General features: G+C 52.1%; 1 protein-coding gene across 2 annotated transcripts; it reads right to left on the bottom strand.

Moving 5' to 3' along the window:
- Positions 1-1,045: 1,045 nt before the first annotated feature.
- LOC115080440 lies at positions 1,046-13,711 on the bottom strand. 2 transcript variants are annotated; one of them, XM_029584602.1, is made up of 3 exons: positions 13,618-13,711; positions 5,600-5,752; positions 1,046-2,491 (listed from the first exon to the last, which is right to left on the bottom strand). In XM_029584602.1, exons 1-3 carry the CDS (start codon positions 13,673-13,675, stop codon positions 2,055-2,057), a joined length of 648 nt encoding a protein of 215 aa, XP_029440462.1. In that variant the 5' UTR covers positions 13,676-13,711; the 3' UTR covers positions 1,046-2,054. The 2 variants fall into 2 exon arrangements, with proteins under 2 accessions (XP_029440462.1, XP_029440463.1); XM_029584603.1 differs by having other exon boundaries at positions 5,618-5,752.
- Between the last annotated feature and the right edge of the window lie 849 nt (positions 13,712-14,560).

Raw genomic sequence — 14,560 nt, 5'->3', positions numbered from 1 at the left:
AGAGGGCAGGGTGAGGAAAGAGGCTTTCCCTACCGCACGATCAGCTCTAAGTGATTGAGGGAGCAGGTAGATCATTTGGACTCTGATCCAGTTTTAGTTTTGGGCTTGCAGTCATGTAAGAATTGATATTTTTTCTTTACTTCTTAGATTCCATCTATGTGGGATCAGTTTGCATTCGTAAGGACATAAGAAATTGCCAAGGGTCCATCAAGCCCAGCATCCTGTTTCCAACAGAGGCCAAACCAGGCCACAAGAACCTGGCAATTACCCAAACACTAAGAGGATCCCATGCTACTGATGCCAGTAATAGCAGAGGCCATTCCCTAAGTGGAGAGTAGTAGTTTAGTGGTTAGTGCAATGGGCTACACCCCAGTGAAGCCAGGGTTCATGTCCCACTACTGTTCCTTGGGATCTTGGACAAGTCCCCTTCCCCTCTGTTGCTTCAGGTATAGGGTGAGATTGTAAACTCTCTAGTAAGTGAGAAATACCTCTAGTACCTGCATGTAATCCACTTTGAGGTGCTTAAAAGCAGACCAGGCCTGGATCAGCCTATTCAGTCGGCCCTGGTGTGAGGCAGCCACGCTACTTGCCTATCATGGCCAGGGAGGGAACAACAGAGAAAGATTTCCTTTTCTCTCTCTTGCGTTGGTCTTTGTTCCAGCTCTTGGGCTCCTACCCGAGGAGGAGCGGGAGGGGTCCTGTCCTAAACCTGCTCCTGGTTGTTTCTGATTCAGTAGGGGGTGCTACAGGTAGGCTGAGATGATCTTGGTCATGTTGGTCCCCCCGCCCCCTCTCTCACCATTAGGAAGCTGCTGAAAAACCCCAGCTAGCTACAACAGCCTTTGGAACCGTGGACCTCCCCCTGTCTAACACCCTTGCCCCTCACGAGCGCCCAATACCGCAACACGACCTGCGCAAAAAAAAAAACCCCACCCTTGGCCATCAAGTTGTCACACACCCCTGACTTGTATTCTATAACATGCAAATATATCAAACTCTGCATTGAACTCTTCTGCTTGGGAAAACAAAACACGAGATTAATAAATGATGATGATGATGATGATGAATATGGATAAGACATGAGAGAGGCATTCGAGCAGTCTAGAAATACTACGACAGAATTTGCTCCCACACTTGTGGTTACAAGTGTCGGTAACGCGGGAGAGTGGGCTCAATTGGAACTCAGAGCCTGACAATTGAATGTGAATTTGTGACTTCCAGTGGGTGACCGTATTATATTGCAGATCACATTTACACAATTTATCAAGGTGTTATATATGGTAAAGAATAGATACATCATGGGCACCGGCAGTGCCAGCTTCCAGGCAGTATCCCTGTGCCATTTCACCAAGCTGGTTTTTAGTATTTTGAGAATCAAACATGCCACCTATGTCTAAAGAATTTAGAAATACCTTAAGACTTTAACTTTCAAACTGGTGTGCGGGGATCCATTTGCACACGTGCATCAGCCCACGCCCAGGGACGTGGCCATTTTTTAATAACATATCTCTACATATCATAAAATAGGCTGGCCATGTGCACATATATATGCCAAATTTTAAGTGGACGCACACATAAATCCTGTTTCTACGATGTAAGTCGGAGATTTTACAAGTGGCGCAAGTCGATGCCAGTTAAACCAGTTCATCCCCAGTTTGCCCAGTTAAGGAATTGCTCCTCCAAAACCCCCCCCCCTAGTTTAATAGCTGTCACTCCCCCGTTAGCCCCGCAGATCTGCCTAGTTCTCTTTGTTTTATAACTTGTACATCCTCCGTAGCCAAATTTACACAGCAGGGGATCTGGGTGAAATGCGCATGTCCTCCCCAGACCACGCCCCGCCCCTCTGTTAAAACTGTGCACTTGTGCACGCTGTGGGAGATAAGCGCATAACTGGGTGGCTTTTAAAATACGCTCAGGGCACACAAGCCTGACTTATTGGCGCATCCCCTAATTGATATGCACGCCAGGCTTATAAAATCCACCTTTCTGATTACTGTGTAAAGGCCGTTAGCTTTTCCTGGAAGAGCCCCTTATCTTCTGGAGCTGGTCCCTGCCTAGTAACCTCCGCAGTTGCCGCCTCCCTCCAGGCAGGAGGCCTTGGAGGTGTCCGGGTTGGTGCAGTTGCCGGCGTTCCCGTCCTTGCAGTGCACCAGTCTTCCAGCGCAGGTCCAGAAAAAGGCAGTGAAGCATCTGCAGGCAGTGAATGGGGGCGCGGCCACGGACACTCTGCAGCCCCCGGAGTGGTATTCGCAGTCACAGCGGTCTAGATAGGACCTGCAGTTGCCCCCTCCCTCCAGGCAGCTGGCCAGAGTCCTGTCAGGGTTCTTGCAGTAGGGCGCGTCAGGCTGCTTGCAGTCGGTCACCTCCCCCCCGCAGGTCCACAGCCCCTTGTATTTGCAGTGACAGGCCTTGTTGGGAGGAGCCACGCGGCTGATGCTGCAACCACCGCAGTGATAGTCACAGTCACAGGTCTCCAGGTAAACGGTCCTGTCTGGAAATTAAGGAAGAAAAGGATCTGTTTGGATTTTTGTCCTTAGAGGAGGAGATATTCAAACTCATATCTGCAGGTAGTAAGGCCTGGTGAGAGCTCAGGCAAGTCTTCCCATAAGAGAATTGTTACAGAAAACAGGGACAGAGAGGGGAAATAGACTGAGATTAAGGCCAGCTTCCTATACGGGCTACACTGCTAAAGAGAGGCAGCAGGCATGAGTGCCATCTTGGGCCTGCTCCTGCATTGCATGCTGGGAATCTTATTCCCTCTGGCGCCATCTTGGGCCTACTCCTGCATTGCATGCTGGGATTCCTATTCCTTCTGGCGCCATCTTCTGTGTACACTTTTGGTGCACTAAATCTCTGGCAGCTGTTAACATTTCCCAATAGTTCTTTTGAAGATAAATTTGACAGCAGAAGGGACAACCAGTGGGGTTGCTGGTTTGCTGGGAGTGCCATGGTGGCTTAGCAATTGCTGGATTTAAACACCTCAGGGGAAGAGGCACTGATAAATCTAATGTTAGGCTTTCTCAGTCTTTAAAGCCTGACCAAGGGATCTTCTAGGCCCCCCACCCACCAGCCAAAAAACAGTTCTTTGGTTCTCTTTTAAGTAATTTAGTCTTTGACGGCCTTTCAGCTATGTCACCTGGACTGTAAAAAAAAAAAAAAGGTTTCCTTTGATTGTAAACTTTGCTGATATTTCATGCATGTTTGTCATTGGCCTATGTCACATGAGTGGCATTGGAGAAGCGTCACCGGGTAACACTACCCCAGTGCAGGTCACGGTGGTTCCCCACCTGCAGTAGCAGGATCAGTTCTGAAGGCCGGACCTTCGTAAGCACATGGAGGGGAAGAAAGAGGTTCTGAGGAGGGCGTCCAAAACGATACAGGGGCTACAACACAAACCCTACAAACAGGTCGATCCAGTAAAGTGTGCTCCGTCGGAGCGCACTGTCACCCTGCTCTGGACGCGTGTTTTCCCTTACCCCTTATTCAGTAAGGGGAGGAAAACACGCGGCCCACCCGCGGCACCTAATAGCGCCCTCAACATGCAAATGCATGTTGATGGCCCTATTAGGTATTCCCGAGCGATCCAGTAAGTAAAATGTGCAGCCAAGCCGCACATTTTACTCTAAGAAATTAGCGCCGCCCAAAGGTCGGCGCTAATTTCTTCCGGCGCCAGGGAAGTGCACAGAAAAGCAGTAAAAACTGCTTTTCTGTGCACCCTCCGACTTAATATCATAGTGATATTAAGTCGGAGGTCCCCAAAAGTAAAAAAAAGTAAAAAAAAAAAAAAAAAATTTTTGAATTCGGCCCGCGGCTGTCGGGCCGAAAACCGGACGCTCAATTTTGCCGGCGTCCGGTTTCCGAGCCCGTGGTTGTCAGCGGGCTCGAGAACCGACGCCGGCAAAATAGAGCGTCGGCTGTCAAACCTGCTGACAGCCGCCGCTCCGAGCCAAAAGGAGGCGCTAGGGACGCGCTAGTGTCCCTAGCGCCTCCTTTTCCTCGTTTGCACCGCGTCGCCTAATTTAAATACTGGATCGCGCGCACCGGCAAGGGGCCGGTGCGCGCGCCGAGAGAGCGGGCGTTAGTCCGCTCTCCCACGGACTTTACTGGATCGGGCTGCGTGTCAGGCGTTGAGAGGATGCTGATCAGCCTGGGTGTCACCACCAATAACCAAATCCTCCTCCTCCTCAGGATAAGTCTGCATACCTGGGAAATTCAACCCCTTGCCCTCCCATTCCCTGCAGGCTGCCTAGGAGCAGGGAGAAATAACAGAAAGGGAGAGGCTGGATTAGGAAGCAGGGTAGCTCTTCCTTTCTTTGCTCTGCTCTGTCCACAGCAAACTTTCCTTCTTCCCTCCTGTTCCTCCGAGGAGAGGAGAGAAGGGGGAGTAGCAGGAAGAGAGGGGCTGGATTAGGCAGCAGGGTGCTTTTTCTCTTGTCTGCTCAGTCAGTCTGCTCCAACCTCAGCCCCACCATCTCCCCTCCTGTTCCCTGCACCTGCCTTGAAGCAGAGATTTCTTGCATTAGCCCTGTGAGTCCAGGCCTGGCCAGGGAGCACTGGTGTGGAGGGGAGGGGCAGAATCTGCAGCTGGTCAGCATGAAAGCTGGGCTCTGTCACCCCGCCTCGGTTCCCAATACTGTGATTGGCGGTTGTGAGGAGAGGGGGTGGGACCGCGTCTCTGGAAGTGGTAGGGAGAGGGGGCAGGGCGGCAGCTGAGTCTCCCTTTCCTCCCTGGCAGTAGCTCCTGGCTGCTCAGTAGCTGTGTTTGCACATTTTAGGAATCCCACAGAGGGTGGAACAAAGGAAGGGAGGGGAGAGATAAACAGGAGGTTATAGGGAATAGAGGAGGGGGAGAGAGATGAGAGGAGCTCAGGGGCTGGAGGAGGGACACAGGGAAGGAAGAAGAGTGGCAAACACAAAGGGGCTAGAGGAGGGAGAGATAGAAGTGGATAGAGGGGATGGACAAGGGAGGGAGATTCTGGGGGCACCGGGGCAGAGAGACCGGAGGGCACAGGGAATGGAAGAGAGAAATAAAGGGCGGCACAGATGCTGAATGAGGGCTGGAGGCGGAGAGAGAGAGGGTGTGTGAGAGAGAGACAGGAAAGCTCTGTGGATATGTAGGTGACACTGCTCCCCTCTCCTCTGTGCCACCTAATGCTTCTCTTCCAAGCCTTCCTCTGGCATTCCTCCACCCTCCCTGCTACCATCCTCTCTCCTATAGATCAGTTCATCCCCTCTACACGAAAGGGTGGATGGTGCAATGCAGTGACACGTGGAAATGTATTTTTCCTGTTTTCTTTCCCTGAAGTTCCCTGTGCTGTTTGTATTATTGTGATCTTCTGTGCCTCGAAGCATTGCTACGAGAGGGACGGGCAGTGGCGAGCGGGAGCGTCGGCCCCTGGGCGCCGGAGACCCAGGGCGTGCCGCCTGCTTGCAATAAGTGACTGGGGAGGTGGCCCACAAGAAACCCAAGCCTCGTGGAGAGGGAGGAGGGCCTGCAGTGCTGGGGTAGGCCGGAGGAGGGGAGGGCATGGGCAGGGCAGACTGGGCGGGCTGTGACCTAAACTCTCGTTTTATTGCATCTGCGTCCTCCATCCCCTACTTTCTTTCTTTCCCGTACTCGTGTCATGCTGGGGGAACTTGAAAATCTCGGCGAACATTTTGACAGCATTCTGGATCATGTCGTCCTTCTCCCATTCCGTTTTGGCTGCCGCAGTCGGGATTCCTTCCCCGGAAGTGTCAGGAGAGCCATCAGCTGGGAACAAGGCGGAGAGAGAAATCAAAAGGGCGGCCGTGCACTCTTATTAAAAACAGAGAGCAAACAGCTTCATGGCCCTCGTTACTCAGCAGGAAGTGAATAATAATAACAGTGCACTTGCTTTTCCTCCCAAACCCACCCTCTTGGAAATATTCCTGATGTTTGGATACTGGAATTGTGCGGGGTGGTCATCCGCCCCAGAGGTGACTGCATGCATTTCTGAACCATGCACATTGAGATAGTGAATGCAGCACATGTGCTGTAAACTGTTTTTTTGTTTTTTTTTTTGGGGGGGGGGGGCGGGTTCAGTGATTAACAAAGGCATAGATATTGAAAGTGGATAATCCAGTACCACCCTCAAAGTTTTTAACAAGATTAACAACGAATAAATTGTGGTTATCCACTCAGAGGTGGAGGAGCAGTTCACCAATAGCGAAGATTAATGACATGGGTGATCGAAATGATGATGCTGGCAGCTTGTGGACAATTTTGGTACTGTAGCCCCTGTTTATTTTATTATACTGAAGATCTGCTCTTCAGCTGTCGGTGCTGTATATTCCATGTTTTACGTGTATTACTGCGAGGCCTGCACGGGGATATGATGAAGATCCGCTATTCAGATGTCTGTGCTGTATTCATTCTTTACATAGGTCTGATGCCCACATGGAAGGAGGGTTCTGATCATGAGCACAGATGCACCATCCTCCCTTCCATTAGGTAGGTTAAGATTCAAGAATAGCTGGATTGACAAATTACAAAGAGCTTTTAGAAGACCAGGCGGACCTTGTGTCCGCCCGGTCGGCGTAATGTGGGCCCAGGCCCACTCAAAGAGCAGGCCGTGATGAGAGGAGGTGGGGGGGGGGGGGGGGAGGCGCGAGGAGTTGGGTTGCTAGGTTATGGGCAACGGCAGAGCAGGAGGGGGGGGGGTATGGTGCTCTTCGCCCGATCGTGGCAGATGGGGATTGGTCAAGGGAGAGGACGAGGGTTATGGCAGCCGGCGGTGATAGGCTAGGGGGAATTTGATTTTGGATTAGGCAGGGAGCGAGAACGCGGTTCGGCAGTCGGGGGATTCGCGTGCGTTGAAGCAGGTCGGCGTGTGAACGTGCTTGTTGCGGCTTCGTGGTTCCAGGTGGTACTGTTGTCCGGGCGTAGGCATGGCTGGCAGGCTGTTGGAGCTGGCGGACGCGGAGCTCGATCGTGGGCTGGCAGCGATGCAGGAGTCCGAAGAGGCGGCGTGGGTGCCGGGGGAAGGAGCATTAACAGACTTGGAGCTGGAGGCGGTCCCGGAGTGGGCGGACTGGGCAGTGGATGATGGCGCGGAACCGAGCTCTTCTCGGCGGGAGGCTTGGCGGAGCGTGGCGCCTTCAGAGGATGAGAGAGGACTGAGGGAGCGGGTAAATGTATCTGGATCGGTGGCGGTGGAGCCCGACCCGCCAGGTGAGTTCGTAATCTTTCCAAGGCTGGACAGGGGGGATGTTCCGAGGGCACGGGGGGCAGGATTGAGCGGGGAAGGAACGGTTCAGCGTGAGGGGTTAGGACAGAGGGGCGAGTTGCAGAGGAGTAGGGACGATGGGGGGGGAGTTGGGGAAAAGGGGGGGTCATCGAAGTCGGGGAAGGCTAAGAAGAAAAGGAAGAGGGAGCGTTCTAGTTCGACGGATTCTTCCTCGTCGTCTTCTTCCTCCTCCTCGTCTTCCAGCTCTTCCGATACGGGGGTGTTGGTGAAGGGCGGGGCAGTGGGGGGAGCAGCGGTGCATGGAGCCCCGGCGTTGGTGGCTCTTACCGAATTATGGGAGGAGGTACCGCGATCAATCCGTAAGCGGATTTGGCGTCGCCAATTCATTGATATTTTTCAACTCTTGGAAGGACGGCGAGGTAAGCGTAGGGGGAAGAAGAAGCGTGGGAAGGGTGAGTGATTCCCGGGTGCTCAGCAGAAGGTGGCGCGGAATATTCATAAATGGATGCGAGCCTTTCTGCGTTTAGCGAGTGTTGTCGGAAAAAAGGACCCGACTCAGTACGGGCCCTTGTTGTCTTATGCAGACGCAATTTTGGCGGCAAGTAAAACTTATGACGGTTGGTCATGGTTGAATTATGATGAGCGCTTTCGCGACCGTATGGAAGAGAATAAGTTTATGTCGTGGGGCACACAAGACGTTGGGTTGTGGCTGACGCAGATGGCTTCCAAGGCATCGGCCGGTGGGTTGGGGCAGGGCCTTGCTTCAGGAGGGGGCCTGATGCGGTCCTTTCGGAGAGACGCCCCCGCTAGTAGTGCAGGCAAGGGCGGCGCGGGGCGTAGCGATGTGTGCTGGCGATTTAATCGCTCCACCTGTAATTTCCCAGATTGTAAATTCCGACACGCTTGTTCCAATTGCAGAGCGGGTCATCCTGCCTCACGGTGTCGTAAGCGACAAGGTGAGGGACCCTCCCCCGCCCAGACCCCAAAAGGTCTGGGCAAACCAGGGGTGTGAGCGAGCGTTTACTCCGGTCAGGATTGCCGCCATGCGGCCCTGGTTAAGGATTTACCCGATCAGGGAGGCGGCGGATTTACTAACTCAAGGCTTTACGAGGGGTTTTCGAATTCCGTTTCTGGGGGGGGGGGGAAGTAGGGGGAGGAGACAATTGCCCGTCGGTGAGGCGTCTAGTGGGTGTAGTGAAGGATAAGTTGCAGGCTGAGATTGCGATTGGTCGTATTGCCGGTCTGTTCAAGGTGGCTCCCTTCAAGGACTTGGTGCTGTCACCGTTGGCGGTGATCCCGAAGAGGGAGGCAGGTAAATTTAGGCTAATTCATAATCTTTCCTTCCTGGAGGGCAAGTCGGTGAACGATGGTATTCCGAGGGCTCAGTGTACGGTTCGATACGCGTCCTTTGACTCAGCGGTTCGCGTGGTTAGGCGGTGTGGTCCGGGTGCCTTGATGGCTAAGGCAGATATCGAGGCGGCTTTTCGCTTGTTGCCGGTCCACCCGGAAAGTTTCCATTTGTTGGGCTTCCGCTTTCAACGAGAGTTCTACTTTGACAAGTGCATGCCGATGGGTTGCTCCATAGCATGTGCTTATTTTGAAGCGTTCAGCTCGTTCGTGCACTGGGTGGTGCAGAAGAGAGCGGAGTCCGTACATTTGGTGCATTATTTGGACGATTTTTTGTTCGTCGGCAGAGCTGGGTCGGGTGACTGTGATCGTTTGCTGGGTCGTTTTCAAGCGGTGGCGAACGAGTTCGGCATTCCCCTTTCGGTCGGGAAGACTGAAGGGCCAAGTACGAAATTGGTTTTTCTTGGAATTGAGCTGGACTCAGTGGCCATGGTATCGCGTTTGCCGGGGGACAAGGTGGAGCGACTACGTGCGTTGGTTCGTGAGGCAGTGGGTCCGCCTAAGTTGTCTTTGCGGGAATTACAGTCCCTAGTGGGCAGTCTTAATTTTGCCTGTCGGGTAATTCCTATGGGCAGGGTATTCTTGCGAAGATTGTCGCATGCTATGTCCGGTCTCAAGAAGCATCATCACCGAGTTCGGATATCGGGTTCGCTATGTGAGGATTTACGAATCTGGGACAAATTTTTAGTGGATTTTAATGGTGCGGCGTTTTGGCAATCAAATCCGTTGTCCAATCACGATTTGGAGCTGTTCACAGACGCGGCGGGTTCGTTGGGATTCGGAGCTTATTTCCAGGGGGCTTGGTATGCGGCGGGTTGGCCGGAGGCATGGGTAACATCTGTGGTCACAAAAAACATGTTCTTGGAACTTTTTCCGATTGTGGTGGCGGTGCATATTTGGGGTTCGAGGTTACGGGGTAAGAGAGTGGTGTTCTGGTGTGATAACATGGGGGTAGTCGAGGTCATAAATAGGAGATCGGCGCGATGCCTCAGGGTTTCCGAGATATTGCGGGAGTTGATTATATGTTGTATGTCATTAAATGTGATGATATGGGCTCAGCACGTACCTGGCGTTTCTAACGGAGTGGCTGACTCTCTTTCTCGTTTCAAGTGGGAATTATTTCGAGAACTGGCTCCGGAGGCGGAGCTTTGTGGAACTCCGGTGCCGTCTTCCCTTTGGAGATTTGGTTCCCAGAGTCCTGGAACTTGCTGCGAGCTTCACTAGCGCCTTCTACGTGGACAGGTTATGTGGGTGGTGCCCGAAGGGTGACCGCGTTTCTGTCTTCCTTGGGTTGGTTGGGAGGTCCAATTTCTGATATAGCACTGGTGCGGTTCATCGAGCAGGCTAGGGCGAGCGGTTGCTCGAGAGCGGCGGTGGGAAGACAATTGGCGGGTTTCTCCTTCTTTATGAGGGCTCATGGTTGGGGCTTCCCATCGGGTCGGTTTATCGTGCGGCAGTTGTTGGCGGGTTGGTCTAGAGGAGCAGGGCAAAGGCCGGATCAGCGACTTCCAATCACGCATGCTATTCTTGTCATGTTGTGGGACGCTTTGTCGGCGGTTTGTTCGTCCTCGTACGAAACAGTTTTATTTAGGGTTGCTTTTGTTTTTGCTTTCTTCGGCGCCTTCCGGGTTAGCGAGTTGGTGGCACGAGCGGCGAGCAGCAGGGATTACCCGGGCCTACTGGCGCGGAATGTGGTCGTGACAAACAGAGCGGTGGTGATTGCTATTCCGTGGTCTAAGACGGACCAGCGAGGACGTGGATTGTCCGTGGTGCTCGCTGCGGTCCCGGGGTTGATATCTTGTCCGGTTATGAATGTGGCGCAGTACTGCCAGAGGCGGCCGACGGGGGCGGTTCAGTTTTTGGTGCATGAGAACCTTCGGCCATTGACCAAGTATCAGTTCGAGATGGTGCTTCGTCGGGCTTTGTTCTCGGTGGGTTTGGACGGGCGTCGTTTTGGGACACATTCCTTTAGAATTGGGGCGGCGACTTCGGCGGCTAGCGCGGGATTGTCTGGGGGTGTGATCCAGAGGATAGGCCGATGGCGGTCTGGCGCGTACAGGAGTTATATGCGCCCGGAGGCTGGGCGCGAATGAGTAGTGTCTAACCTCTGTTTCTTTACAGGTGCAGCACCTGATGGAATGGCGGTGTGGATTATCGGGCACTCTTACACATATTGGGCACACAGACACGCCTGCGGCCGTCCATACGGTCCTCACTTGGATTTACAAAGCAGAGGGGTGCGGGTACATTGGTTGGGGCGCAGAGGAATGCTATGGGACGAACTGATTCCTTGTGTGCAGCGGAAGTGCGAACGTTGCGCCCCACCTCGAGTCCTGGTGGTTCATTTGGGGGGAAATGACTGGGGCAAGATGTCTGGTAGGCAATTTATCAGTATAGTCCGCAAGGACTTAATGACGGTATCAATATTGCTGCCTACCACCATCTTGTGCTAGTCTGACATCATAGTTAGGCCTGCTGAATGGGAAAATATTATGTGGCGGAGGAGCAGGTCCAAGGCGAATCAACAAATTGGAGCTTGGTTGGCGCGCTTAGGGGGTCGCCACATTCGTTATGACTGGTCCTGGGGTAAGGTAACGGGATTGTTCGGCAAAGATGGAGTTCACCTGTCATTTTTAGGTATGGACCTTTTTCTCAATTCCATTCAGGAGGTCTTGGAGGAATTATTTCCTCTGTAAGCGAGGCTGCATCTTTGGGGGGTCACAGGACATCTGATGCCTGTGTCTGTGGCGGTTGGCCCGAGCCATAACAGTTTATATATATTGGTTTATGTTAAGATGGATTTCAGTGGTAAGCAAATGGTGGTTGACAACTGGGGCTGTTGTCGGTGATTGGCTCCTTGCTGGAAAGAGGCGGGGGCCACTTGGCCAGACTCCTTGCAGGTTGGTGGCGGGGGTCCACCCAGGTTGGCTCCTTGCAGGCGGGTGGCGGGAGTCGGAACCTGGCGTGTGGGGCCAAACATCGAGCCGAATGGCTGGTATAGGCTATCCTGCCGGAAGGTGGCGGATAGATTGGTGGGGGGTTTGTAATGGCTGAAATCTGTATTGTTATTTCTGTGCCTGAGGCTCGGGCCACTTGGTTATTAAAGCTGCGGCCTTGTTTTACCCAAGCTAATGTCTTTGTAATTATTTGAATGTAAGAGGGTGGTTGCGAGCGAGTGAGGTCCTGGTTGCCCATATTATAATATAATACAATTTAAAAAAAACTATAATAATGTCAGAACGAGACGTAATCCCAAAATGCATCTGAATTCTCCCAGTCTTGCTGATGGTATCTCTTATAGTAAGAAGCAGAACATAACCTGAGCTTTGTCTGCTGTTGTCCCTCTGCAACAGCAAGGTTTAGGAGACACGGAGTAGGAGTCTCAGCCACCAAACAGCAGCAACATCTGGCAGCCTGACTCTGGGAGGTTGGGGGAGAGGTGAGTTCAGGTGCTGCAGTCCTGGCTCTGTGTTGCGACCGTCGCTGCCCGACGTCTCCACTACACCCACCTTACCGCTTTGGCGACTCCCTCTTTGCCTGTAGGACGTTTGGCTGCCATGGCGTCCTCTTGCCGTTCTCCTCCGGCGTCCCCGGACCGGCTAGACACTGCACACCGCCATGTTTTCCCGGAGCCTAAGGGCGCGCGAGTGGTGCGGCCCCGACTGAAGTACCAGCAGTGGTGCGAACCTCAGGGGCGTCCCCCTGAGATGACGTCATCTGCACCGGATATTTAAGATCTCTGAAATCGCTAACGTATCGAGTTAGCAAAGGTTAGCAAGGACATGGGTTTCTCTACCTAAGCTACTCTGCCTCCACGGACTTGCCAGGGGTACCCGCTCCTCGGGGGCCTCGTTTCTCTTTGCCTTTCAGGTCGCAGTCTGGAACCGGTACTCGCTCCTTGAGGGCCCACGTACCCGGACTTGCTACTGAATACCACTTCTGCCAGGAAGTCACCGCTGCCTACAACACCAGTGAGTTACCATCTCTTTCTCAGAGCTTTCCCTGGAACCAGGTACTCGCTCCTCAAGGGCCTACTTCAATCCAACTCCTGGGCTGCTTCAAGAGACTATTGTGTGAGAGTTACCATCAAGGTTTGGTTCCTGAACTCTGCATACCCTGCCTACTCACTATATTCAGTTTCTCTACAGCTCAGTTATCCAGGATCGCTGTTCCATTATCTGAGGGACTACAGCCCAGCCGGGTGCTTCCAGCTCACTACTGCCACCTCTGGTAGTTTCAAGACCTGTTTAATAAAAGAACTAGTGTGTGTCTGTCTCCATACTCTGAGCCTGACCACTGGTCCCTCTCGGGATCTTCCCCCAGGGGCGTGGTCATCTGCTACCGGCCCAAGGATCCACCCACAACTACCTCAAACACCAACACTCTGGTGTTCACCTGCAGCCCGGCCCTCTCCTGCTCCTGTCACTGGGTGTGGAGGGAACTGACGTGGAGGCCAGTGTTGGTGATGGGCACTGCTGGCAGGGCGCCACTGAAGGGGTCCTTCCTTCGACCCTTCTGGCACATTTGGGAATATTAAGGAGTATCATTTCTATAGCTTTGTTTGGCGTGGGTCTTGATAGGGGGTGTTTTCTGCTGCCTCTGCTCGTAATTGGAGGGAATTGGGGCTGGAGGATGTGTCATGGTCGTGGGTTGTTTTTAATTGTATTTGTTGTTTTTTATTTTTTTTATTATGTTATATATATAATTTTATGCATTGTCTATTGTTTTTAATTATCTAAAATTATTATGATGTATGTGGATTTTATTGTACATTTTGATTTGTGTTTATAAAAGCAGTTTACTGAATCAATAAACTCAACTATTTTGTAACATTTTGATATGTTGTCTATCTTATTTTATTTTGATTATTATACTGTTATGCACACGAGTTCTCTTTTGAAGGAGGGGGATGCGTGAATTCAAATTGTATTGGATAGTTTTGGAACTTTTCCCAAATTTCTCTCTTTTAAGCTACGATCAATCCAAAGAAAGAAAGGTTTACCGGAGGTGGCAGAGCGGGCGAACAGGATCCCAGCGATCATCAGCATCCAAAGGAGCATGGTCTCTCACTGGCTCCGGTGCCTCAGAGCTGTGAAGGCTGCCAGAAGGGGAGAAAGAGACAAATATTTATATGGACAGATATATCTATATCTATATATATCATATAGTACAAAGGTATCAGTGAAGGGACGCACCATTCAAGCAGGGCCCTGTTCTGTTACTCTGAGTTAGAATTTCCAACTCTTCAGGTGTCCAGAGCAGTGATGGATTTAGGATTTTGCCACCCCTAGGCACCGCGGGTGCTGTTGCCCTCCATTTCCCCTCTCTCCCACCTCCCCCTTAGGGGGGCCGATGCAATATTTACGCACAGAAAGCGGGCACTGAATAGTCAGCGCCCGCCTTCTTAACGCGCTATGCAATATTTAAATTAGGGGGGTCGCGTTAGCGAGGAGAGCCCGAGTGCCTCGGCCATCCGCCGGTTAGCGAAACCGATGCCGATTTCCCTAAACGCCGCACAGCCAGGGGTGCAGGAAACGGACACGAGTCAGTTGAGCGTCCGTTTCCTGCACCCGACTGCCGGCGCTTTTTTTTTTTTTTTTAGTTTGTTTAGTTTAGTTTTTCTCCTACTTAATATCGCAACAAAATTAAGTAGGAGGCAGTACAGAAAAGCAGTTTTTTCTGCTTTTCTGTACTAGTTTTAGGAGCGCTCAGGCTCCGGGCAGGCATTCATTTCTGATCACTAAATGTACGTCCTTGACGCACATTTTTTTTTTTTTTTGCATTGGGAGTGAATAGCTAATAGCCTCATTCACTTGCATTTGCATAAGGGGATTAGTTAGCGCCTATACAACCCGCGTCCAACTGTGGGTCATACAGTGCGCTCGGCTGAGCGCAGTGCATTGCATCGGCCCCCATGCCAAGAGACAACAGAGATGAACATCTAA

This window comes from Rhinatrema bivittatum, chromosome 19 (assembly GCF_901001135.1).
Source record: "Rhinatrema bivittatum chromosome 19, aRhiBiv1.1, whole genome shotgun sequence".
Classification (NCBI taxonomy): domain Eukaryota; kingdom Metazoa; phylum Chordata; class Amphibia; order Gymnophiona; family Rhinatrematidae; genus Rhinatrema; species Rhinatrema bivittatum.
Note: the sequence above shows the minus strand (reverse complement) of the source record. Positions and strands in the feature narration are given on the sequence as shown.